This window comes from Eublepharis macularius, chromosome 11 (assembly GCF_028583425.1).
Source record: "Eublepharis macularius isolate TG4126 chromosome 11, MPM_Emac_v1.0, whole genome shotgun sequence".
Lineage (NCBI taxonomy): Eukaryota > Metazoa > Chordata > Lepidosauria > Squamata > Eublepharidae > Eublepharis > Eublepharis macularius.
Window position 1 is genome coordinate 49,988,391 of NC_072800.1, and position 25,189 is coordinate 50,013,579.

General features: G+C 45.4%; 2 protein-coding genes across 5 annotated transcripts in view; both read left to right on the forward strand.

Moving 5' to 3' along the window:
* The window catches only part of OSBPL3 (oxysterol binding protein like 3), a 112,396-nt gene extending 103,926 nt beyond the window's left edge, over positions 1 to 8,470 (forward strand). For all 3 annotated transcript variants that reach the window (XM_054990835.1, XM_054990837.1, XM_054990836.1), the window contains one exon: positions 848 to 8,470. In XM_054990835.1, the coding sequence (XP_054846810.1) occupies positions 848 to 944 (97 nt within the window). In that variant the 3' untranslated portion in view covers positions 945 to 8,470. The remainder of the gene's footprint in view (positions 1 to 847) is intronic.
* Positions 8,471 to 20,356: 11,886 nt separating this feature from the next.
* GSDME (gasdermin E) overlaps positions 20,357 to 25,189 on the forward strand; it is a 29,215-nt gene continuing 24,382 nt past the window's right edge. Inside the window, exon 1 of one of the 2 annotated variants that reach the window (XM_054990759.1) lies at positions 20,357 to 20,442. The gene's annotated coding sequence lies outside the window, so the exon portion shown is untranslated. Of the gene's footprint in view, positions 20,443 to 20,585; positions 20,656 to 25,189 lie in introns of those variants that run through there. The other variant, XM_054990760.1, reaches the window with a different exon arrangement.

Sequence of the window (25,189 nt, forward strand, 5' to 3'; positions counted from 1 at the left end):
AGTTCTTTTACAACTTGCCTAACTGCCTGTATATGCTCAGAGATACAAATATATTTTTGTACTATTCTTTAAAAAGTGAGGTGGAGGAAGAACTGAATAAATTCTACAGCATACATTTGTACAATGTATGCTGCCATTCTGATTTTATGTTACACCCAATTTATGTTATATCCAATTCATCTTCATAAATGGAACCAAGAATAGCTTATCACTTAATTCTCTCCTCCGACATCCTATCCTCACAACAATAATCCTGTGAGGTAGGTTAGACTGTGATGGGCCCAAGGTCACTCAGGAAGCTTCTGTGGCAGAGCGGGAATTCGAACCTGGTTGTCCAAGGTCCCAGTCCAGCACTGGGATTTGTCTTGAACCTGTTGTTGTCACCTCCTGTTTCTGTGCCACTGCTGCCCTTGTCCCAGGTGGGCTGCAGGGGCACTGAGAGTAGAGTCTGCTTTGGACCCAGGAGCGAGGGCAAGGGAAGAGAGTGCTGGGGATAGCAACATTCTTTGAGCCAGCCCTGGGTCTGGTAATTGCTTGAATGGGAAATTACCTACAAGGTGCTTCCTGAAGGGGAAAGCATTGATGTGATGTGGCATTCAGAGATTTCAGAACTAGCCAAGGATATATCTATGTTCTCATGCAGCCGAGTGACATAAGTTCAGGCTGCCTGGCAGCTATTTTGCTGGCAAGTATGGGCATGCTTAACAGCTGTCCAGAGTGAATTCTGGATATAGTAGCCCCTTATTCTTCTCCACAAAATTAAAGATCTATAAAATAAAATATGTAGCAGAACTAAATTACCAATGTTAGCAGGAGAATAAAAGACCCTTTTGTTCTCTATTAACAGGAAATCTGCAGATGACTCCTGGGTGAGCAATGGAACCTACCGGGAACTGAGGAAAAATCCTGGCTTTTCTAAGCTGGATCATTCTGTTCTCTGGTGAGAATGGACAAGAGGAAATTTAGCTGTTGATTCTCCAAATCATCATTTAATAAGAGAGGAAATGCTGCATTATCACCTTGATCGTCTAGTATCCTGCTTAATTTAGGGGCACATTTTCTTCGTTCTGCTTCTCTCTTGCTGTTTGGATAGTAACCATGATTTTTTAAAAATGTACAAAAAACTATAGCTTTCTTTATAATATTTAATAAACTATTGTTGAATGTTATCTTTGAAAATTGGGGGGAGGGTGGCGGGGAGAGAACCTTGAACACTATTTTTCCAAAGGATAATGCAAAGTTCGGAATTAATACATGCCTTATTGAACTGTGTAGTAGATGATACCAGCCAGCAGCCTTCAGCTGTGCTACAAAACCAGAATGGACGCCCGCCCCCCATAATGTCAGTAAGCTACCAAAGCTGGAGTTGAGCGTGTTCGGAGGTCTCTTGCCATCACAATTGCTGATGGTGCTCAAGTCTGATTTCTTTTTTTAAAAAATGATTAAATTCCTATTTTTACTTCATTAGATAACACATTCTAAGAAACAGTATGAACTGATCAATAGTATTGATGGTTCCTGACTGCCTTACATACAACGGACAGGCACAGCCATTTGGAAGCTTTTTATGCCTTCTTGGAATCAATGGAATTTCGGCCATTAATTTCAGCAGGGCTTGCACAGGAAATGTCCCAGATTGTATCCCAAATAGTACACCTTACAATTGATTGTGCTATTAATTTATCTTCTAGGACACAGTCCAACAAAAGTATACTGCAGCTAACTTCAGTTGCAACCTATTCAGTTGATATTTTTTAATAGGATTTTTACATCTCAGCTCCATTTTCCTGGATTGTACCTTTTCAAATTAGCCTCACAGAATGTTATCCTCTCAACCTAGAACTTGGAAAAAGCAACCTAATGAAAAGAATGACCTTTCTGCTTTAAAGAGCATGAATTCTTTGTTTCACTGGTACAAGATCCTGCCAGAGAAAGAAACCCTTTTTCTTAAACATTTGCAAAGTAGCTAATTGTTTTAAGAGACATTATTTTCTGAAAATAAGATGTTGGTATTTTCTACCTCTTCTGAGCAGCATATTTAATATCTAGTATTTTTTTAAAAAGCTGACCATCTGCCTTATAGATAAATGTATGGAATATATGATCTTCCTTTTAAATGTTTTGTGTTTAGGTAAATATTTGTCTTGCACTAAAATGGTTGTATGTCTTTCCTGTATCCTTTGTATGTATAAGTAATAGTTTCATGAGCATGTTAGAACAGGACATGGAAGTAGATGAAATAGCACTTTTGAATGGCGGTGGAAATCATGTGTTTATTTTTGTTTTGTTAAATCACAGTTTATACAGTATTGCACATTATAAGAAGCATGTACTCAAAATTACTGCAGTCTGGAACACAAGTTTGTTCTGTCGGGTTTTGTAGCTATTGCTTGCAGATTGCGAGAAAAGCATTGCTGGTTCACAAATCCAGCACTTACTACTGTAAAGCACTCTTTTCGTTCCTGTATTTCTTAGCATATGATGTGTAGTCCTGCATCCCAGTTCTATACATGGTATTTGGAAGTATGATCCATTAATTTCAGTGTGCATAGAGAACAACTGTGTGTGTGATGGGAAGCCCTATACATGCCTCTCTTCCAAGTCTGGAACAACCTCTTCTAGAGAGATAGCTTGTGTGGGTAGGAAAGGGGGGGCATTACAGAAAGAGCTTGCTAGAGGATAACTAATATGTTTAGAATTCAGGTCTATGGGGAAAGGTTTTCTTGTCACTGACAACACTCTCATAATGCATAGCATTTGAAAGATCTCTAGTTCATATCTTCCTATGTACTTTCTTTGAAATTTTTAAAATACTGGGCCAAATGAAGATTCTGTGTAACATTTTGCAAGTATTCCAGTTTAAAGGTGTTCTCTGACATCAGTTAGAAGTTGTTTTTTTTCCTTAGCTTATTTTTACAAGATTCTACATAGCAAGTGCTGCTAAGTATTGTTAAACACAAAAGCCACATTGACCTTTCTGAGAAAACAAACCTGTTTTCTTATCACCATGTTCCCATTGTTAAGGAAACAGCCCCAGTTACACTTAATCATTTTATTGTTTTTGTTTTTTCCTCAAGTTTAAATTAGCTATGCTGTAATTAAATAATAAGGAATACCTTATGCAATTATGACATTTTTTCACTGATTAATATTTTCTGTCATTTTCTTTAGGATTATTTCTGCTAAACAATTTAACATAAGCACTAAATGGTTTGTTTATATAAATTCTATTTATTTGATTTTTTTTCCATTCCTAGTTAAAATCTCTTCCAATTTTTTTCAGGTTTTGGACAGGTCTAGCATATATGTTTATAATTTGTTTTGTATAGCTCCTCCCGCACAAATGGTCTCCATGTTTACAGTCAATTAAGAGTGATTCTTTAATTTTGCCTCCAGAAACTTCACTGGTTTTGATGCGTGGCTGTTCTTTGGAAATAGTATCTGCTTTTTACATTCTAAGTGCAGTTTTTAAATGTTTAATGTAGCTATTAAAGAGTACAGTCATTGTTCACGAACCAGGAGCTGACTCTTACCGTGCATGCATTAATCAGTTGCAAACTGAGATACAAATCTAGTATCTAGGATTCAGAAAGGAACCTGGTCTGTTAGTTGCTGCTGCTTTTATTTGTGGAGATCCAGTCCCCTAAAGCCATGATTCCATGAATGTCACTGTATCAATTTGACTGTTTATTTGTCTTTTCATGTACAAAATAGGGAGCTGGTGCAGGATGAAATGATCATATAGCCAGTTCACCATGTACAGTGATTATATCACACTCTGTATCTCAGTAGAACATAGAATCATGTTGACAGATATATACTACTTTAGCATAAGTCTCCAACTTATTTGATACTATGCGAAATCATGGCTATTCTCCTACCCACCCTCAATGGGAGAGGAGGAATATATAATTAAGTGCTTGGTCACACATTTTAAAAAATGTTGTGCTACTTCTGAATATTTCCAACTATTGGAGTTGTAGATGGCACCCCCCCACACACACACACAGCCTGTTGTAACTTTAAATGTTAGGCAGTCTGGCTTTCCAGTACAGGGATTTGCTAATGAGGGAAGGGAGTGGGTTTACTAAAATATCGTGCAAGCATGTGAACACAACCACACGTATGGTGCTGCCTTGATTCTTGGGCTCCACTTAGTTGTATAAGAGACTGACACACATTCACACAAATTGGCCTTGCTCCGATTATGTTTTGAGTGGTGATAGATATGCGTGTTCACATTGTGTGGATAATTGCAATTATAAAAGAATCTAAGTACCCCCGGGGTAGAACAAGTATGAATTTGAATAATTCGGAATGTCATTGAACGCTTGCTGATAACTGCTATATACCATTTCATCTTGACTGCTATTTCTGCATCATTTGAGGGCACTTCCTGGCAGAAAGATTTATCCTGGGTCCCTAACATCTGCAGTCTGGCACTGAGCTGGCTGTGCCAATTTCCTTGCTGAGCTTTGCTAGCCCACACAGACTGGTAGACTTTGTACAGGAGGAAAACCAATTGTTTTCTACTTTGATTCAGTCATCTTTAGGAAACTGCCATTGGGCAGCCCTTTTTAGTTTTCCTTCCTCCCGCCTTTGGGTACTTTAGAGGACCACAGTAGGAGCAACACCTCTACACTTAGGGAGTTCCAATTCCAACCCGCAAATACTTCAAATTGGTGTTACCAGATGCACTTGACTGTTAGTGAGCTCAAAGAACAGTCTGACTGAAGCTTGTATTTGGCTTGAACAACAGCTGAGTCACGGGACCCTATATCTGAAAAGTATAAAAGATAACTGGAGCATATAGTGAAATTAAGAGGAAAGAGGAGAAGCACTGTAAGAATAGCTGTGAATTATCAAGAAATCGTGAGAATTCTTTGAATGCTCCCTCATAAGTTACAGTTCAAGTGCTCTACAGTATATGGCAAATTAAATCTTTTTTAATTTGAATCCAAAATACATTTTAATTCCAAACTTTAAAACAGATTATAGTGTGTGAATTATGGGATGTCTGGTGTTCCCAATTTCAGATCTTAAAAGACAGAATGTTTGACAAAATTCAAATTTCAGTTGGAAAACTTGAAGAAACCTGTACTTCCATTGTGTGTGTGTGTAAGGGGGGGGGGGGTCCTAGTACTCAGGTTTTCAAAACAATATTTGATTATCCACATCCAAAGCTACATCTAAACGTCATAGCACATAAACAAACACAGTTGATCTCTGCTTTGAAATGAATGTGGGAGGCCCTGGTAGATGACAAAACTGTAAAGTGTGAAAAATATGAGGAGAGAGGAAATCACTGTTGTTATTGATATTAGTATTCAATATTTATTTAAAATTATTTAGTACAGAATTTATAAACTATCTTGCAACAGAAGTCTGTTTCTAAGGTGGTTTACAGTCATACAAAATGCAAGTAAGAGCAACCCATCCCCACCACAGCCATCTTGTGAGGTAGCTTAGGCTGAGAGGTTGTGACAAGCCTAAGGTTATGTAGCAAATTTTTATCACAGAATCCAGTTGTCTCAGGTCCTACTTCTGTGCTTCAACAGCTCGCTTTTTGTGTCAAGCAGCAAACATTTCATAGTGATTATTCAGGTCCCTCTTAGTTGCATAATTACCACTCTCTGTTTGGGTTAGAAGTGCTTATCTGGGTTAAATGTAGGAAAATCCTACAGTAACACAGTGGACCATGACAGTTCTATGTAGAGCAATCACCAGAGTATGCGAACTCAAGCACAGAATCTTTATCTTTGCTTCTAAAGGAACTGAGATTGTGCCTCCCAAAAAACTAAATCCTGTGATCTATATGCAAACTAAACACATCTGCATATCTTATTTTTCATAATGTTATCTTGTTTCTGCTAGAGCAAAGAGGGCTGTGTGGTGCATTAGAACCCCCTCAAAGCACTGGAAGTCTTCGCTCAATAGCTCCTCAGCCTTTTCACTGGCTTTTGCATATGCACTTTGAAGCATCTCTTTGCAGCCATAACAGCAGCTTGTGAAAGTTGGGGCTGTCAATACGCTGAATTTTTGTTCCCCAGTAACATGTTCTGTACTTGCGGGGGGGGGGGGTGCCATCCCAGCACTGGCTTTATTATCCTTTTGAGTACTGAATATTTTGAAATGAATTGACTTGTATAATTGGGCAGGTAACTTTTTTAAAACTCCTTTTTGATTGGTGTGAGAGAATGATGTTTCCATTACAAGTATATTATTTGGATGAAATGCAGAACAAATCTGATATGGATCACATTCAGTGTAGTTGAAATCTAGTATTTGTATTTATGCACACTGTATTTGTAGCTTTTTGTTGTGCACATTTGATATGGGGCCAAAGGCTCTATTCCTTTTACTCACATTTTTAAAAACAATTCAAAGCAAATTTCTGCTCCCTATGGCTGTGAGAGGAAGTTTGAAGGGAATGTCTACTGCTGCCTTAAACCCAACAAACTACAGTATCTCTCCCTGTCCACATGCCCCTGTCCTAGAGCTTTACTTATTTACCGTTAACAATCATTCCATAAAATGTCCATGTATTAAAAAGCATCACTAAATTATGCAAATGAACTTAACGAATTCGAAGTTGCCTGCATTGCCTGGTGGATTTCTTTGGTGTAGAATTTAAGTTCCCTTTTTTACAAGGCTGAACTTTGAGGGAGGGCTTTTTTAATGCTGGCACAACGTGGGTGCATCTGCCCTGCCCTCTTTTCCGGTGAATCATCCTTTTGATAGTGAAATGATCGGAGCTCACAGCCTTAGCTTGGAGGAAAGTACTCTTTAAAAAGAACCAGGCTGTTAGACCATCTAATTTTTCTTCCCTGTGCCCTGTTTTGTAGTAAATTTGGAATAATTGAAGTGTACTTCTATAGTTAGTACAAGTCAGGCTAGCAGAGAATTAGCACTAATACTGAAGTATTCTTGTGTTTCCTTTATATAAGAAGTTACTGGGACAGGAAAACTTGAGGTAAGTTCAGGGGGCCAGAGCAACTATTAGCTGCCTCTAATCCCTAACCAATTTGACCTTTATGTAGAGCTTCTCTACTTGAGATGTGTTGGTGCGTGTTTGTCAAGTGTAGGGAGACATAATGTTAGCCGGGAAGGGTAGTTTAAAAAGACAGCTACAGTGGAGATGGCTTCTCAGAGGATTTGTTAATTTTGTCTTTGCCTCCAGGAAGGCTTTGTCAATTTCACCTCTCCAATCTAAAACTGGGGGGGGATCGCAGGAGGAATGGAGGAATGGAAATGGACTGGTGCTACCTTTCAGAGCTGGGCTTGGACCTGGAGAAGTTATAATGGTGAAGTTTTCCCTTCTGGCATTTCACAGCCCCTTCATACAGCAAAACCTTTGCCCTACCACCGGCTCTGTCTTTTAAAACTACCCTTCCCCGCTAACATTGCATCTGCCAACACATATTCTTCACTTGTTAGATGTCTCGAGACTCGTAGTCACAGACTATGCTGCAATCTGGTGATGCACAGTCATGTAGTCAACTAACCTAAATATGTTTTACACATATGTTTTACACAGCAATGTTGTGTATATTCACTAGCCCACCAATTTGGGGCTAGTGAGGATTTCATACTAGAAATTCCTCTGCTGCTGTTGAGTTCATGGTTAGCCTGCTGCCCCAGTATGTGGAATTCCAGATATTGTTGCAAATTTGAGTGAGATTTTAATGTCATTTATTTTATTCCTATAATGTTTTTTCCACGTTAGTGTCACCTTAGAGTGCTCGGAAGAGAATGGTATGGCAGGGATCCTTCCATATTTAAGGCCCTTTTAGTTCCATGAGAAGAGTATAAACTACCTTTCTATGACAAATTTACTAAACTGATCGCAATCTCTCTATATAGCTATGCTTGTTTAGAACAAATATTTTTTCATCTCCCAATTCTAAGAGCAATAAATCTGTTGTCATTCTGCTCTCTCTCTCTTAAGTTGTTGGCATGTTAATCACCTTTTACAAATTTCTTCATCTCACTTCAAGAAATTTCACAGAGTTGTTTTAAATAACAGTCACTGTAGATGGCTTGTGACTCCAGACTTCCCTTGACTTCTACTGATTCAGTAGGATTTGGGTGCCGTTGTTCTTTCAGAATTGGGCATAGTGTTTCATATCTTGGTTTCCAAGTTATATTTCAGAATAGGCTCGCTCACGTATGCATGCTTCACCTGCTCCAAATGTTTAACTGTTGAATTGAAAAATCTTGCCATGCATTGGTTTTGTTTGGGAAGGTATTGACTTGATCTGGTGACAGGACTGTATCATACTCTCGAGGGTATGACTGCTGCATTATGAGTCTTGTCTCTTCATAGTTGCAATATTCTCGTCTTCCACTTTGTTTTCTTTTATACAGTGTGCTGGCTGCAATAGTTCTGGCTCATCTTACTGTGTAAAGTATGAGGCATTTTATTCCTGTAACTACATTAGGTAGATATTAATAAATATTACATCTCCAACATCATGCCGTGTTCTCATTTTTTAAAAAATCCATGCTTAGTGGGATCCTTTGAGCATTTCTTCCAAGCGAACAGAACCCTTGGAAGACTGATTCATACTATTTTCAGTTGTCTGAGCATATGATCATTTTACATTTTGCCAATAGAAAACGCTCGACAGTTTCCTGTAACATTGGTTACTTTCCAAATTAATAAAGCAAATGAAAGAACATGCTGTAGAAATCCCATAGCACAACATGGATGGAAAATCTGCAGACTTCACAGAGAGTAAGATTGCACACAGCTGTGGAAGCCTGTAAACTGGCTTAATTAAATGGGAAAACAGCCCTGTTTGAAACAAAACAAATTTGTCTTAGTCTACAGGCCCAGAGAAGCAAGCCCTTAATGAGATACTCCTGGTGGTTTACTTCTAAACTATCTGCGTTATAGTCTATTAAGTAATAGAATTCCCCAACTATTTAAACAACCCCCATAGAGCAGATCTATATTGATCATAACTGATAAATCGCCTCAAACCTACCAGTCGGCATGGTTGATGAAGACCAACACAGGATTACCATGATGAATTATAATCTACAATGAGCCAAATCTACTAAATCAGCAGAACTTGAATGGTGTATCTCCTGTTGGGTAAACTCTTGTCCATCTACAAAACTGGCTCAGTGATATTAAATGTTTTCAGGATGTCATTTAGCTTAATCATATCTCCTCTTGCCAATTCTTTGCCAAGCAACAACTTTGTTTGGACAAGATTGCAAAAGGGACCTTGGAGTTATACCCTCTCCAATCCAAGGCCCCCAAGAAACTCCCACTTGACACAATTAGAGCCACCGGTTGACGTTGGCCCAGTGTACAGAAGGTGGGTGTTGACGGCGGCCGCCGGGCCTAACGGCTACGGGGAGGCAGCAATGAGCCACCTCCCCTTTAGGGGGCGGGGGGTCTGGCCGCTCACCCGTGGCACCCCCCATGTGCCCGCCCACCAGGCCAAAGAGGAGCACGCTGGTATTCCCGGCGTGGGTGGGAGAGGACATGTCATTCGAACGGGGGCCTGACCCCCCCAGCAAGCAAGGGTCCTCACCCGAGAGTCCCACTGAGGAACAGTGTGGCAGCAGCCGACAGCACACACCTTCCTGCCTTGCCGGAAAGGACGGGAGGGAGAGGAGATGTCATTTGGAGGGGAAGTGGGAAGATCCACCAACAGCCGCGAGGCCTCCTCTGAAGCTCCCACTGAGCTACTCTGTGGTGGCAGCCGACAGTACCCACCTTCCTGCCTTGCTAGAAAGGTTGGGAGGGAGAGGACCTGTCATGTGGGGGTGAGTGGGAAGATCCCCCTGCAACCACCAGTCTAAAGTGGAGCACACTGGTATTCCCGGTGCAGGCTGGAAGAAGGGTGATGATGGCGGCCGCCGGGCCTGGCGGCCATGGGGAACCAGCAACAAACCACCACCCCTTTAGGGGGCAGGGGGTCTGGCCGCTCGCCGGCAGCACCCCCCATGGAAGGACGGGAAGGAGATGAGATGTCATTTGGAGGGGTTGGAGTGCTCCAGAGAGGGACAGGTTGAAAGAGGGTCTGTGAAGTTAGAAGATCCTAACAGCCGCAAGGCCTCCTCCGAGGATCCCACTGAGGAACTCTGTGGCAGCAGCCAGCATCAACCACCTTCTTGCCTTTGCGGAAAGGATGGAATAGGACAGGACCAGAGAGGTCATTGGGAGGGAACTGAGTGTTCCGCAGAGGGTGAGGTGAGAAGAGGGACCATGTACTTGTGTGGGAGAGGAGAGCCAAGCCCAAGGCTTCCTGGCCACATTGCGCAGCAGGACCGGGACGGAGGGATCCCACATCCACCCTGAAGGAGTGTGCAGACTGTTGTGGCAGAGGCTTGTCCGCTCCCCCTGTGTCACAGTGGAGGCTGTCACCAGCATCACTCATCTTCCTGCCTTTGCGGAAAGGATGTGACTGGTCATGGTGGCATTACCCATTCACCCCTGCCCAGAGGAGACAGCCGCTGCTGTTGGCAGGGGCCACCGTGACGTGCAATTTTATGCGCAACAGCAGTTGATCTGTCCCTTGTGGCCCAAAGCCGAAGCATCATACAGCATCCACCATCCAGCCTTCACAGAAAGGGTGTGAGGGCGAGGGACCCATTCCCCCCTGCTCAGAGGGGGCAGCAGGTGCCCATGGAAAGGGGGGGTACCAGGCGGTGCCATGCTAACACCAGCAACAGCAGCAGAGCTGCTCCTCATGGCAGAAAGCAGCATCAGCTCGCAGCACCACACCTTCCTGCCTTTGCGGAAAGGATATGACTGGTCATAGCGGCATTACCCACTCACCCCTGCCCAGAGGGGACAGCCACTGCTGTTGGCAGGGGCCACTGTGACGTACAATCTTATGTGCAACAGTAGTTGATCTGTCTCTTGTGGCCCAAAGCTGAAGCATCATACAGCACCCACCATCCAGCCTTCACGGAAAGGGTGTGAGGGCCAGGGACCCATTCCCCCCTGCTCAGAGGGGACAGCAGGTGACCACAGAAGGGGGGGGTACTGTGTAGCACCACACTAACACCAGCAACAGCTCCTGAGCTGCCCCTCATGCCCAAAAGCAGTAGCAGCAGACCTCAACCACCTTCCTGCCTTCGCAGAAAGGACATGTGACTGGTCGTGGGTCCCATTCCCCCCATGCACAGAGAGGACAGCAGGTACACATGGATAGGGGTGCACCATGCAGCTCAAACCTGTCAAGCTCAGTAAAAGCTTCTGAGCTGCCCCTCGGGGTCAAAGCGGTGGCAGCAGACAGCACCCAACTTCCTGCCTTCATGGAAAGAGTGGGAGGGACCCATTCCCCCCTGCTCAGTGGGGATACCAGGTGCCATGGAAGGGGGGGTACCATACATTGCCACTCTAACATCGGCAACAGCAGCAGAGCTGTTCCTCGTGCCCAAAAGCCGCATCAGCTGGCAGCACCACACCTTCCTGCCTTCGTGGAAAGGACGGGATGGGAAAGAAAGAACAGGTTGGGAGGCATCTGAGCAGATCTGGAGAGGGAGAGGTGTGAAGAGGGAACAGGAACTTGACAGGGAGAGGAGGGCAAAGGGTCACCAGCCATGGAAGCAGCCCTCAGAACTGAGGGAGGCTTGAGCCTGCTGTGGACGAGCTGTCCACCAGGTCCAGGTGCAGACGTGCGCGGCGGGGACGGAGGAGGTCTCCCAGGTGGGAGAACACCCGCTCGCTCTGCACACTGGTGGGAGGGCAGGACAGGATGTTTGTTTGCCACGATGGACAGGTCTGGCCATTGGTCAGATTTCCTCACCCAATACTGCAACAGGTTGGCATGGGGGGGCTTGGTGGGCTCAGAAAGGTATTCGTGCACCATGGCCCCCACCAAGTCCTCCACTGAGAGGGACGCGCCTGCCATGCAGCGGCCAACCACGCAGTCCACCGACGAGGCCCAGGGATCGAATGTGTCCGTTGGGGTGGCTCTTCCCTGGTGTGGCTCTCTTCCCCCCTCCTCCCCCTCCCCCTCCCCCTTCACCACCTGCCCCTCGCCACTGCCCAGTTCCTTCTCTCCTGCCCTCTGTCTCTGGAAACGGAGCACCGCTCTGCAGAGCTCCTTTTTCCAGTGCTGCATCGGACCCGCCTATGTGGCGATGCTGCCCTTGATGCAGAGGTCACAGAGGGAGGCCAGTTGGTACAGAGCCTCACAGTGTAGAGGATGCAAGCATTCAGCGATGAAGGCCTGGATCCTCCGGACAAAGTCCCGGACCCTGGGGAGCAGCTCTTGCCCTTGCTGGAGCTCCGGGGCCAGAAATTGGTCTAGGCCATGGATCAGAGGGAGGACCTGACCCAGGCTGGCCTGGTAGGAGCACAAGAGCTCAGTGGTATCCTTGAAGGGTTTCAGGATCTGGGACATCTGGGCAAGGACTCTCCAGCTGATGCTCAACTCCTCTCCCCTCCTCAGCACATCTGAAGAGGACAGGATGTCTTCCAATGCGCCCTTCTGCTCCACCAGATGACATATCATGTTGTAGGTGGAGTCCCAGTGGATGGGCAGGTCCTGGAAGAGTTGGTGCTCGGGGTCCCCTGCCTCCCCCTGCCTCTGGAACAGCTCGCGGGAAGAGTTTATGCTGCGGGAGAAGTGGGAAGTGATGCAACAGCAGCTGTCCAGCAGACTGCGCGTCTGCAAGGTTTCCTTGTCCCAGCTGTCCCTCGGCTTGCTCCCCAGCCCGAGCACGTCCTGCATTACGAGGTGCAGCTTGTGCGCCATGCACACCAGGCCCAGGAGGGATGCCTATTTCAGGGCTGCCAACATGTTGGCTCCCGCGTCCGTGACCATGAAGTCACGGACAAACCCTTCCACCTCGGACATCCACCCCCTCAGAGCTGCCTTGATGGTGGTGGTGATGTTCTTCCCGGTGTGGACCTCGTCCATCCCCTGGGCCTGAAAAAGAACTGCCCTGTAGCCCGGTGTCAAGCTGGGCACCTTTTTACAGCTGCCAGATCTTGGCCTGGGGAAGCGGAGGTCCTCTGGTTGCCACCAGTGGGTGGTGATGGCAAGGTACCCGTGATGGCAGCCGCTCCACAGGTCAGCCGTGAAGTGCACTGTTCTGCCTTGGGCGGCTGACAGGTCTCTGCACACCATGTCTCACACTGCCTTGTACAGGGCGGGCATGACTTAATGCCCAACAGTGCACCGTGACGGCATGGAGAACCATGGGGCAAAGGTCTGGAGCAGCAGTTGGAAGCCCATGCCCTCCACGACCGATAGGGGGAAGCCTTGCAGGGCAATCGTCTGAGCCACTACACAAACGCCCGCCTCCTGAGCCCTTGACCTCACCCTTTTCAGCGGAGCCACCCCCGACCCCGATGGAACAACTTCCCCCCAGGCGGCCTGCCTGACCCTTCCGCTCCCACCAGCTGCACCCTTGAGGCAAGGCTTCTTGCTCGGGGTGCATTCCGGAGACCCCCCCACCAATCTTGGATCAGACGAGCTGGTGGCCCTCGGTCTCCCCCCGACTGATGTTATGCTGGCCGAAGACGGAGACCCCAGGGTTGGGTGGTGCCTCTTCAGGTGCTGAGTCAGGGCCATCTATGACAGGTGCTTCAGGTCATTGCCCCTGCGCACCAGGCCCTCACACACACCACACCGCACCACACGAGGGTCAGTAGGAAGGGACCGAAAGTGCCTTCAAACATTGAGGTTGAACCGTGGCCCACTAATGGTTCCAGGGGAGGGAGGACAAAGGGTTGCTGCTGGATGTGCCATGGAGCTGGCAATGGAAGACAGAGTAATGGGTGGACTGCAGGCAGGGACAGCATCACCGGTAGTTTGGGATGGGGATGGGCTGGATGTTTCCTCAAACCCCAACCGTTCCTCCAAGGATCCCTTGGCCTCCTCCTCCCCCCAAATTTTCAGGAGTTCCTCTTCCGCTGCCAGCAAGAGCTCTTTGGCCTCCTCCACAGCCGCAACTGGTGATTTTGGGGGAGCGGGAGTCTCTGCTGCTCCAGAGACCTGCACAGCACTGTTTCCCATGCTGCAACCAGGACAATCTCTGCACTTCCCCCCACAACCACTCTTGTCCCCCACCCGAAGCCTCATTGTGCCAGCAAACAACAATTGAGAAGAAGAACGGAGATGACACTGTGAACCCTCAGCTGAGGTGCCCACTGAGCTTGGCCCCAGGGTCTGGCAGCAGCCCTGGCACCAGAGGAAGGGAGGGACTAGACACCTAGCCCACCACTCCCACAGACGTGAACAGATCAGACACTAATGTGAGCCCTCAGCTGAGGTACCCACCAAGCTTGGCCCCAGGGATTGGCAGCAGCCATGGCACCAGAGGGAGGGAGGGACTAGAGCCCTAGCCCACCACTCCCACAGACCTGAACAGATCAGGCACTATTGTGAGCCCTCAGCCAAGGTACCCACCGAGCTTGGCCCCAGGGACTGGCAGCAGCCATGGCACCAGAGGGAAGGAGGAACTAGAGCCCTAGCCCACCACTCCCACAGACCTGAACAGATCAGGCACTGATTAATCAGTGTGAGCCCTCAGCCGAGGTGCCTACTGAGCTTGGCCCCAGAGCCAGGCAGCAGCCCTGGAACCAGAGGAGATAGATCCCTATCCCCCCAAACCAACCTGAATTAGTCTCTCTCTCCAAAGGCTAGCAAGTGGCAAGCAAGAGCTCTGTCCCACGCCACTTCTCGCTGAAAGTAAAAGCCAGCCTGGGAGCCCACGGCTATGTATAAGCACAGGTCCCATTGAGCAACACAGGAGGTCTGTGTTTGGCCATCAGAGCTGCCTATAAGGTTTTGCAGGGATGAGATTGGAGTGCCCGTGGCTACAGGACACCCCCTTCCCCCTTCCTCCCCTGGGTGTCTTCTCCCAACTTGTAACCTCTTTGCAGTTCTGTGGTTGGAAGGAAGACCTGCCGATCAAGGTAAGCTGGGCTTCCATTCAGGTTTCCAGGGCGACAGAAGGAGCGCAGACAGAGTTCAGGCATTCCCCCAGCTCCGTTGCCAGGGGAATTGATTGCTGGCGCCTAAGTATTTGGCTTCCCGAACTGCAGCCAAACGCACCGAACCAGGCTTTTACCGACCGCTGGTTCGTTGGCCATGGCTGATAACGAACCGCCGGATCGCGATCGCGCAATCGCCATTTTCGTGGGTTTTTGAAATTCATAATGCAGTTCGTGCCCATCTCTATTTACAAGTAATCTCAAATCAGTGAGAACTTTAGTTAACAAACACATTTTCTAGAGTTCCACTTGCTAGGAAGCCGCTATTTAGCTGAAAAACAGTGTGGTCTTTAAATGACAGAAAACTTGGAAAAACAACATACAGGTGTATTTGATGCTTCATTGTCCAAAGTAAAATATTTAAAATGAAAGTAAAGTTGCTTGATATAACAGCTGCATAAAAATGATGTTTTCAAGCTTTATCGGATGGTGTTTTATTTATGATGAAGCCCTAAGGGTTGAGGCTCTTAAACAAAACAGAAGCCAGCTGGTCTTTAATAAAACAAGAATTCAGCCAGATGGACCTTTGCAAAGTGCTCCTGAGACAAATCTTTCAAGGCACATAAGAATATTATTCACATCTTTACCCTAAATTCATGTTTATTATGACACCTAAGATATAAGAGATGAATATGTGTTTTAATACACATCATTTGCATTGAGTAATCACTTAGGTTATAGAGGTAGCTGCTTTTTCTCTTTAAGAATACCAATGTGGTGGTGGAGAAAAAGTGCTGTCAAGTCATAGCTGACTTAAGGCGATGCCCTGCTGGGATTTTCTAGAAAAGGGCCTAACAGAGATGATTTTCCATTGCCTGCCTCTGCAACTCTGGTCTTCTGTGAAGATCTCCCATCCAATTACTAACCAGGGCCAACCCTGCTTAGCCTCTAAGATCTAATGACAGCAGGATTGCCAGGGAAAGTATACCTATGTACAGTATACCTTTGTGCAGCACAATAAAAAAGACACAAGGAATATCTCCTGCAGAATAATAGGATGAATGAATAAGCTATACAAACGTATGCTTTGGTGTGTTCTCATTCATTTAAATAAGAGAAATGTTCCCTCTTTCCAATTAGCTGAATATCCCTTGTTTCCCCAAGTAACCCTGTACCAGTCTGATCTATTTTACATAGTATAGTGCTCCTGAATATTCGAACTTATGTGGATTCATATATTTTATGTTTCCATTTTGCTTCTCCAAATACAAGATTCCACTTGAAGTGGTTTGAATAACATTCAGATGCTATATCACATACTAGAAATCTTGTTTTTAATGTCTGGGATTTTGGAGAAAGCAAAGTTTTCCATTCTTGGTATTTAGGAAAGATTTTTTGGCTCATTTTGGAACCGACTTCTAAGTTTTGCATGTGTTCTTGAAATTCTGACACCTGGTGGTTGAAATCTTAACTGATGTTGAGAGACTTTTAGGTATAATTCTAGATATCTTACTGCATAGATTTTGTGGAGCCACCTCTCTACTAATTTTAATCTCAAAGAATCATTATATTGTATTCCATTGGCATGATTTCTCTATATACATCATCTTTTTATCTGTCACTTAACTTGGTTGTGTGCTTCTGGAATGAAATCAATTGGGTTGTGTATTTGTGAGGCTGTGCATAATTTATTTTATTTATTTACTTCATTTATATCTCACTGTCCCAGAGGGGCAGTTACAGCAGGGGTAGCATTACTTTTAAAATAAATGTGGAAACAAAAGAGCCTCTTTCAGTGTAGTCCTAAGCAGAGTTACTCCAGTCTAAGTCTTCTGATTTCAATGGGCTTAGACTGGAGTAATTGTGTTTAGGATTATAACGTCTGTCTACTTTCAAGTACAACTCTGTCCTCAAAAGCACAGAACTTAAAAGGGATGTACTGCATGAAGGAGCATAACCCCAGGGTCCTGTGCTGGTACCTCTCCCTCCTCCTGTACCAATTCGACATCAAGTACCACAGGGGAGCCAGCCACGTCGATGCAGAGCTCATGTTGTGAATGTTTGAGGAGGACCCCAACCCCCATGAGTCAAAGCCAATGGGGCGTGTGTGTCCAGAGTCTGTGGCTCAGCCCCCGGACTTGCCAGGAAAAGGGGACAGGAGACAGCCAGAAGGCAGCTGCCCAGCCACCCCAACTGACACCCCCCCCCAGGGCCAGAAGCTGCCAGCACCCAAGGGAGAGAAAGAAGCACCCAAGCACCAGACGGTCAGAAGGAGCAGGTGGAAGTCAACCAGCTCCACCCTCCAATGGGAGGCTAAGAGGCCTGACAGGGGAAGTAAGGACAGCCAGGAGGGGGCCAGGGCAGAGGGAAAAGGCACAAGAAATAGGGACAGCCAGCCAGACAGCTACTGTACTGGCAGGACAGCAGAAGCAGCACAGGGCCGAGCTGCAAACAGGGAGGAAGGGGGTAATAGAGACCAGCTGAGGCTACTGGAAGCTCGAATCAAAGGAGGCTTGGCTGGCTGGCTGGTTGGGAGGGACAAGGTCAGGTTGAGGGACCTGCGAGTGGACTGAGAGGGTGTGAGGGTGAGGTATACCCCCCCTCCTTCCACAGAGCGGGATCTCACATATTCCCTGAAGGTCATTTAAGGTGGAGGTCAGGCCGGCCGGCATCTCACAGGTTGGCACCCGTGGCAGAACCTGACATGAAAATGAAGCACTTGTTAAACCTGGTTCCCTTTTGTTCAATCAATATTCTATTATCAGACAAGGGTCTGTGTCACCACCTTCCTATACAATGGGGACCTAAAGAGTCTTACATTGTTCTCTTGTCCTCTATTTTATCCTCACAACCAGCTGTGAGATAGGTTAGGCTAAGAGTGTGTGATAGGCCCAAGGTCACCCAGCAAGCTTCCATGGCAGCGTGGGAGTATTTGAACCCGAGTCTCTTAGATCTTATCCTAGTCCAACAGTCTGAACCACTACACCATGCTGGCAAACAGGACTGAATTGTTTGGGCTCGAGAGTTTTTCAAAGATTTGGAAATAACAGTCAACTAGTAGTGTGATAAGAGGATCCCTAACACAAACGCATCAGGAACCATCTCAGAGTCCAGGCAACTCATTGCTTTCTTGCAAAAATATACCAGTGATTTTTAAAAAATACTTATTGTTAAGTTAACGTGATTACAACTACAGTAGGCCCACAAATGATGATCTGTTCCCAGGATCAACATAAAAAACAAGATCCATAAACACTAGGAGGCAGGGGTCTACTGCCTTCCAGTAGCAATTTTTTTTAAAAGCCTGCAAAATTTAATCAGTTAATAACTGCTATGATGGTATGTGGGGGGGGGGGGGGAGTAAAAATAGGCTGGACACTCTGCCATGTGATCAAATCACAGATCACGAATAAGTAAAATCACAAGTTCCGTATCCACAGATGGCAAGAGGATGGCAACCTGCCCTTCATTTCTCTGCAAACTCATTTGAACAGATGAATCCAAGAAACATGAAACCTTTTGCTGTGATTAAAGGCTTTAACGCTAATATAACTTACAATAGAGCAAAATAGATTTTTGTTTTTTAAAAAAAATTGCTTCGTAAAAACAATCAGGGTTGCCAGCTTCCCAGTGGTGGCTGGAGATCTCCCAGAATTACAACTGATCTCCCAGCAACAGAGGTCCATTCCCCTGGTGAAAATAGCTACTTTGGAAAGTAGACTCAATGGCATTTATCCAGTTGAGTTCCCCCTTCCCACCCCCCTTTCCCAAACTCCACCCCCAAATCTTCGTGAATTTCCTAACTCAGAGCTGGCAACCCTAGTGGAATGCAGCCTGCTTCTCCACTCAATCTCACCCAGTTCTCCTCTCTACTAGAGATTCTGTCCTACGTGACTTTTGTCAGGCAAGTCCCATGCTACACAGCAAAGCCTTTTGGGGTAATTAAAGGGGGATTCTTCCTTCCTAACTGTGTACAGAACTAATTCTCTAACTCAAAGACCAGCGTTCCAAACTTTAATGGGCCCAGTGATCATTTGCTCATTAAAAAAAACACGCTTCTGTTGGACCCTGCACAACTTCCTTGTCCAGAGAGGTACTTATGTAGTAGACTGACAGTTCTTTTGGCTAGAGATAGGACTTTGGTTATTTTGGAAATTTTTTGTTCTATGACATCTGGTCATAGAAAAAAATCCCCCCTCCTACTCAGGTAAGATGTATGACAAATGTAGGAAGAGGTGAAAAATAACCCCCCTGCTTTTTGTTGCATATTGCCTGGAGGGAGGGCAGAGTGTTTTACAACAACCTTGCAATGTAGCCCACTGCTGTTATCTCTAGGTGTGTATCTGGGATGGAAAAAGAATATGAATCTATGTTAATCAATGTAGGCAACTGTGGTTATTTATTTATAGCCTGCCTCCCTGGCTAAGGCTCAAAGTGGATTACAGAATAAAAAGTAATGCAGGCATACAGCATAAAACATCCAATGAACAAAGCAATTGGCCTTGGATCACAGAGGGAGAAGCCAGTGCCAATTTAATATTGTACGGGGGAGGGGGGAATGAGTTTTACAAGCCTCCATGCATTATTATCTCTCCATGTTTCCAAGGAGGCGAGGTTGACAGATAACAAGATCGTTGATAAGCAACATTTCAAACTCTTCTTCTTCTTGATTTGAGAAATCTCATACCCTGGCAATCTAGTTGGTTCCTAACGAGCTGGACTCGAATCTTCCTCTTCTATTGAAGGCCAACCTGAATCTAAGATCGGTGATAGATAACAAGAGCTGTTGTAAAGCTATCGTCGACTCAGTCTTTAGTGTCACGATAAAACATCACACAGACACCACCATTGCAACACTGCCCCAAACATACGTCTTCAATCACGTAGGCTGTTTCTGACGAATCCATTTTAGCTGACAGCATCCATTTATCTAATAGAGTAACTGGAGGCACGTTTACGCAGCAGTGAGTCTCGCTGCGTTCAGCAGGCTTTATTTCCAAGAAAACGTGCACAGGATGGCACCCACGAAAATTTACCTGCAAGCCCGGTTGACCTAAGTATCTCACTTTTGAATCAAAGCGAATATGCTTGCACTAGAAAACACGTGAAACCATCACTGGAGCGGCTGTCTTGAAAACGGCACCGTAAGAGCTCTGCTGCCCCCCGTGGCCAAACCTCCCGCCCATATCTCAGGCTACAACAAAGGTAAAATGAGTTCAAATGATCTCCGCGCTCAAGCGCACGCTGAAGCCTTGGACTACGCGCAAACACGTGTTAAATGAGAGTCAACATAAAAGGCTCTTTTTTTCTTCTCGCCCCACGCCCCGTGGACCGCAGTGCACTCCGCCTCCTCACGAGTCAGCGGCGCGAGGAGCAAGAGAAGAGGCCTGGAAAAGGGGCGGCCGGAGGAGGGGCGTGGCGCCCGGAGTGATGGGCGGGCGCCGGCAATGGGTTGCGGTCCTAGAGCCCCGGAGCGCCCGTGAGGAGGCGAGGGGAGGCCTGACGAGGGCTACAGCCACCCTGGGAATGTGAGTAAAGGGGGGGCGCAGGCGGCGCTCCCGTTTCCTTAGAGGTGTCGGACTCGGCAGCCGCCTCAGCACCTCGGGCGACGCGCTTTCTCCTCCTCCTTTCTTGTCTCTTGCTTTGTTTCCAGTGCAGCCTTTCGGAGCTCTGTGTATGTCCCAGGCCGGAGCAGCATCTCGCAGCTCTGGGGCGCCCATTTCCCAGGCGGGCTGTCGCAGGTATCTGCCCCCCCCCCATCTTCTACTTGGTCATGCTGTACATAAAGAAGCAGCGTCGTGCACGCCTCTCTTTCTCCAGTTCTATCGCCTCAAGGTGCACAAGGCGTTGGGAATGGTCCCCCTCCGCTCAGGACCCTGTGTGTGGCAGAGTTAGGACGGTCCAAGGGCACCAGTGAGTTTCAGAGCAGAGTGCCGGTTAGAACCCGGTCTTGATCTCTCTTGGTTCTGTTCCGCTTGCGAGCGTAAGATCGAGCCCAGCATCTTGTTTCCCGGAGTGGTCAGCCAGGTGGAAGCCTCCAAACAAGGCGCATCTGCAGTAATCCAGCGGCCCTATTGTTTGCTCCGCTCCCAGCTGGTATTCAGAGGTATATTGCCTCTGAATATGGAGGTTCAGTTCTGCTCTTAACAGCCACGGATCTGCTCTCCATGGATTTGTTTTTAAGTGGCTTCGATGCTATTAGCAGTCACCACATCTTGCAGCAGTGATCTCTATGCAGTGTGAACTTTCTTTTGTAGGTCTAAACTTCCTTTTGTTGGGTGACTCTGAATTCTAGCATTACCAGATGTGGCAAAATAAATCTGTCCACTTTTTCTAGTGTATAATTTTATAAACACTGGCATATTTCTTTGTCTTAACTGTAAAAACCTAAAAACTTTAGCCTGTTGTCCAATATGTACAGCACAATATGTTGGTAGCTGCTTGTGCTCATCCAATGGTTCTAGAAGACATAATCCCATTGTAATTGCTTGCTCTCCTGTGTTCTGATATGCACACAAATACACATGATAGTACTTTTCACACTTATTTTCTTCATTCTCTCAAAGTACTAAAAGTATACTTTGTATACTAAAAGTACACTTTGTATAAATTTGAAATCTTTAAGCTTAGTACAGAAAGCGACTGTATCATCTTACAAGTCTATGTACCCTTTTTGTATTATTCCTACTTCATTAATTCATCAACAGGTGGAATGTCTTTTCTGTGTCTTTTTTCATTTGTTCTCTGCAATATAATGTCACAGATCTTGTCCTGGGAAACAACAAGCACTTGGAGCCCTTCTTTGTAACAATTCTTCCTTCCCACCATACTTCTGCTGTTTGCAGTTTTGTGTGTGCATAACCTGTATCAGTTGATTGTAATATTTTATGCATCTAATGAATTGCCCTGACCTGGATGTCCCAGGCTAGCCTGATCTTGTCAGATCTCAGAAGCTAAGCAGAGGTGACCTCGGTTTAGTATTTGGATGGGAAACCACCAAATCTAGCATCTCTGCAGGCTTTGGCAAATTACTTCTGCTCATCTCTTGCTTTGAAAACTCCATGATGTCTTGTGGTACAACTTGACTGTACCGTCCACCACTAATGAAGTGGCATCTGGCTCGGCCTCCTGCCCAGCTCCTCTTTCCTTCACTGCCTCACCTCCCTAGAGTAGCAAAGAGGGCAGGTGTTGCCTTACCTCATAACCTCCACACCTTACTTTTCTGTGCAAGGAGAACAGGTGCTACCTCTACACCTTGTCTCATTGCCACATGGGGAGGAGGGTGGCACTACCTCATCTCCTCTGCACCTTGCCACTGCTTGCAGGGCAATGATGATGGGCACCATGCCGCTGCCATGAGGAGGAGGGCAAGTGCCATCTTCTTGCTTCTCCATGATGGGGCGGGTGGTGGTGGCTTGGGCACCCAAATTCTAGGGTGCCCAAAAGCTATGGGCTGGCCCTAGAAACAGCCTCAGTATGTAAAACAGGGATGCTACAATAGTATGTGAAATAGAAATACTGCAATAGATGTAGGGGGCCATGGTCGTCCAAGGCAAAATCCAAAAAGAAAGTTTAAAAAAACAAAAGCCATATACCCAGTATATTCCTAAGCAGAGCTATTTCAATCTAGACTCCATTGATCCAATGGGTTTAGAATGAAGTAACTCCATATAGGATTGCACTGACAGTGTGGAAACATTCCAGTCATATAGAACTCCCAGGCTCGGGGGTGGGGGGTGGGGGTGGGAAAGTGCTGCCTGTCTGCTGGGCCTTCATCTTCAGTTCAGTAAGGGGGAGTTGTGGACATACAGAATATGCTCCCAAAAATATGATCCCAGTGTTGAAATCTGTTTCTTTGCCTGGATCAGGAGAAAATGATAACGGGGGCTTTATTTGAGTATAGGTTTTTTTATATTAAATTGGCTTTGGATCCCTGACTTGCCAGTTTTCTGTGTGGAGGGATTTTATATATGTGTGTGAGAGAGAAAGAGAGAATGGGGGGTGACGATTCAGCCCTGCGAGCTGTACCATGCAGTCCAGGCTTGTCACCTCAGTGAGAGCTGAGTCTGAGTCATTACCTTAATTTATTGGGTCTTGATTCGGCCCCAAAGGGATATGAACTGAAGAGGTGTTTGCAAAACACAGCTGGAGCTTCTGGCATGAGAAGTGATGAATTATGTCACTGCCAAACTGTGACCAGTTTATTTATTTATTTATTTTTAGAGGGGTGGAGAATCTGCTACTACGTTAGGGGACTCGCTGAGTCACCACTTACTAGCCTGCGGTCTATTTCTAGTTGCCAATGCCAACCAAGCAACATGTTAATGACAAACCTAATATAACCTACTGTTATCTTCTCCTTATCCTTCAACAGTATCCACAGGGAGAACTCCCAAACACTCTGTGTGTGAGCTAACTCTGATGTAATTTCTATTATAAGAAAATAAAGAGTGATAATTAGTTGACATTTGCAGTTCTGCCACCCTGAGTAAATCCTGCCCTCCTCGATATTCTGTATGTTTAATATAACCACATTTATACCTATGTAATTGAAGTGTCAAGGTTGATCTGAAGGGCAAACTGCATATTATTTTGTGTGTGAGCATGTTCATTTTAAAATATTTTTTTTCTTTTGCTAATGCAGCCACAGAAGCTGCTTTTTCAAGGAGAACAGAATGGGGAGGAAAGTTTTTAACCCTTTCAGCATTTTCTTGCTGAAAAATATAGCCCCCCCCCCAAGCTGTTTGTAACATCACTATGTAAAAATATGAGTGTCTGTAATTTTTTATCCTCCCAGGGGAGGTAAAAACAACTCAAGAAAGCTTTTTCAGTGAGAAAATGACAAAAGAAAAAAGGTTAAAAGTCCCCCCCTTCAGTACTGTTTTCCTCCTTGAAAAAACAGCCATGGTAGCTGCATTTGCAAAGTAGGGAGTGGGGGGGGGGGGAGTCAATAGGAAAAAAATTACATCATGTTTGACCCTGACTGTCATACACAACACTTGTCTTCACTAGGATTGGTGTGGTATTTACTGCCAGGGAAAGAATGAATCTGTTCTACTTTAAGATTTGAATAATCTTCAAATCTTGTTTTAACTCTGTTCTTCCTAAACATGCCACATTGTTGTCGGTTATAGTTAACTCAGTTTTAATTCCATGTTCAGACTATGATTGTATGAAACAATCAGGATTCTATACAGAAAAAATAAAATGAGCACACATGCTAATATATGTAGTTGACCACCTGACCGTGCAAGATACTGCCTACATATAATTTATATCCTTTCCTTAAAAAAAAGAAAAGAACATATGACATAGGATTTTTTCAGATGTTTTAACAAAATTCAAACTTATAAGCAATGTAATATTTTCTGCTGATCGGAAATACAGTCCTGAACCTAATGTTGTCCAGAGCTTTCATGTCTTGCCCTACTTCTCTTCATTTCATAACATTTTGCAAAACATTTCTCCCATATGGGTTGTTCTTCCACTTGCTCTTTTCATCTGCTTTTCAGGTCTTTTTGTTATATGGAGGAGTGTATTTGGGGGCCAACACAAAGTAAAATGCCACTTCTTGTCTTTAAATGTGTGGGACCCAATCCTTTCCCACTTATTGCATGTGCCTTTAGAGGGGAAAGCAATGATGTATGCATATGTGCTGCTATTTTTACTGACACAGTATGAAAGATATGTTATTTCCTACTTAGGAATTTGAAGCTGCATATGAAACATCATTTAGAAAGCAGGTTTTTTTCATAATATATTTCTGTAGGGTTGCTTCCCTCTCCTCCATTTTCCCCAGTAAATAGCATCACCTTATCTGAAACTTGTGTTTTCAACAAAATTGACAACCTATCTTTAGCAATTTTGCTTTGTCTGCTTCACTGCACATTTCTTACAGCCACAAAAAAGACAAAAGAGCAATAGGTTGGATCCTGCCTGCTTTACTCCTTCCCTTATTCTCTTCCTTTGCTTTCCAAACTTCCATTCAAAATGTAGCCTGTGTCTTGGAAATCTCTGGTGATTACTTGTGTTGTTGGTGAAGGTCATGGACTACCAAAAAAGCTGTACCAGGTCATGGAACCTTTGTGGACAGAAGCATTCCAGGATGGGGGTATAATAAGAGTACAGTGAGGTCCACATGAAAAAGGTTAGATACATCCCGTAAACTTCAGTCTAAGACTAATGGATTAGCAGTGGCACAGTTTTTGTGTGTTACATAGAACTCTGGCCAAACAAATACAAGATGAGAGTGTTGCTTGACAGCGTACTTCTTAG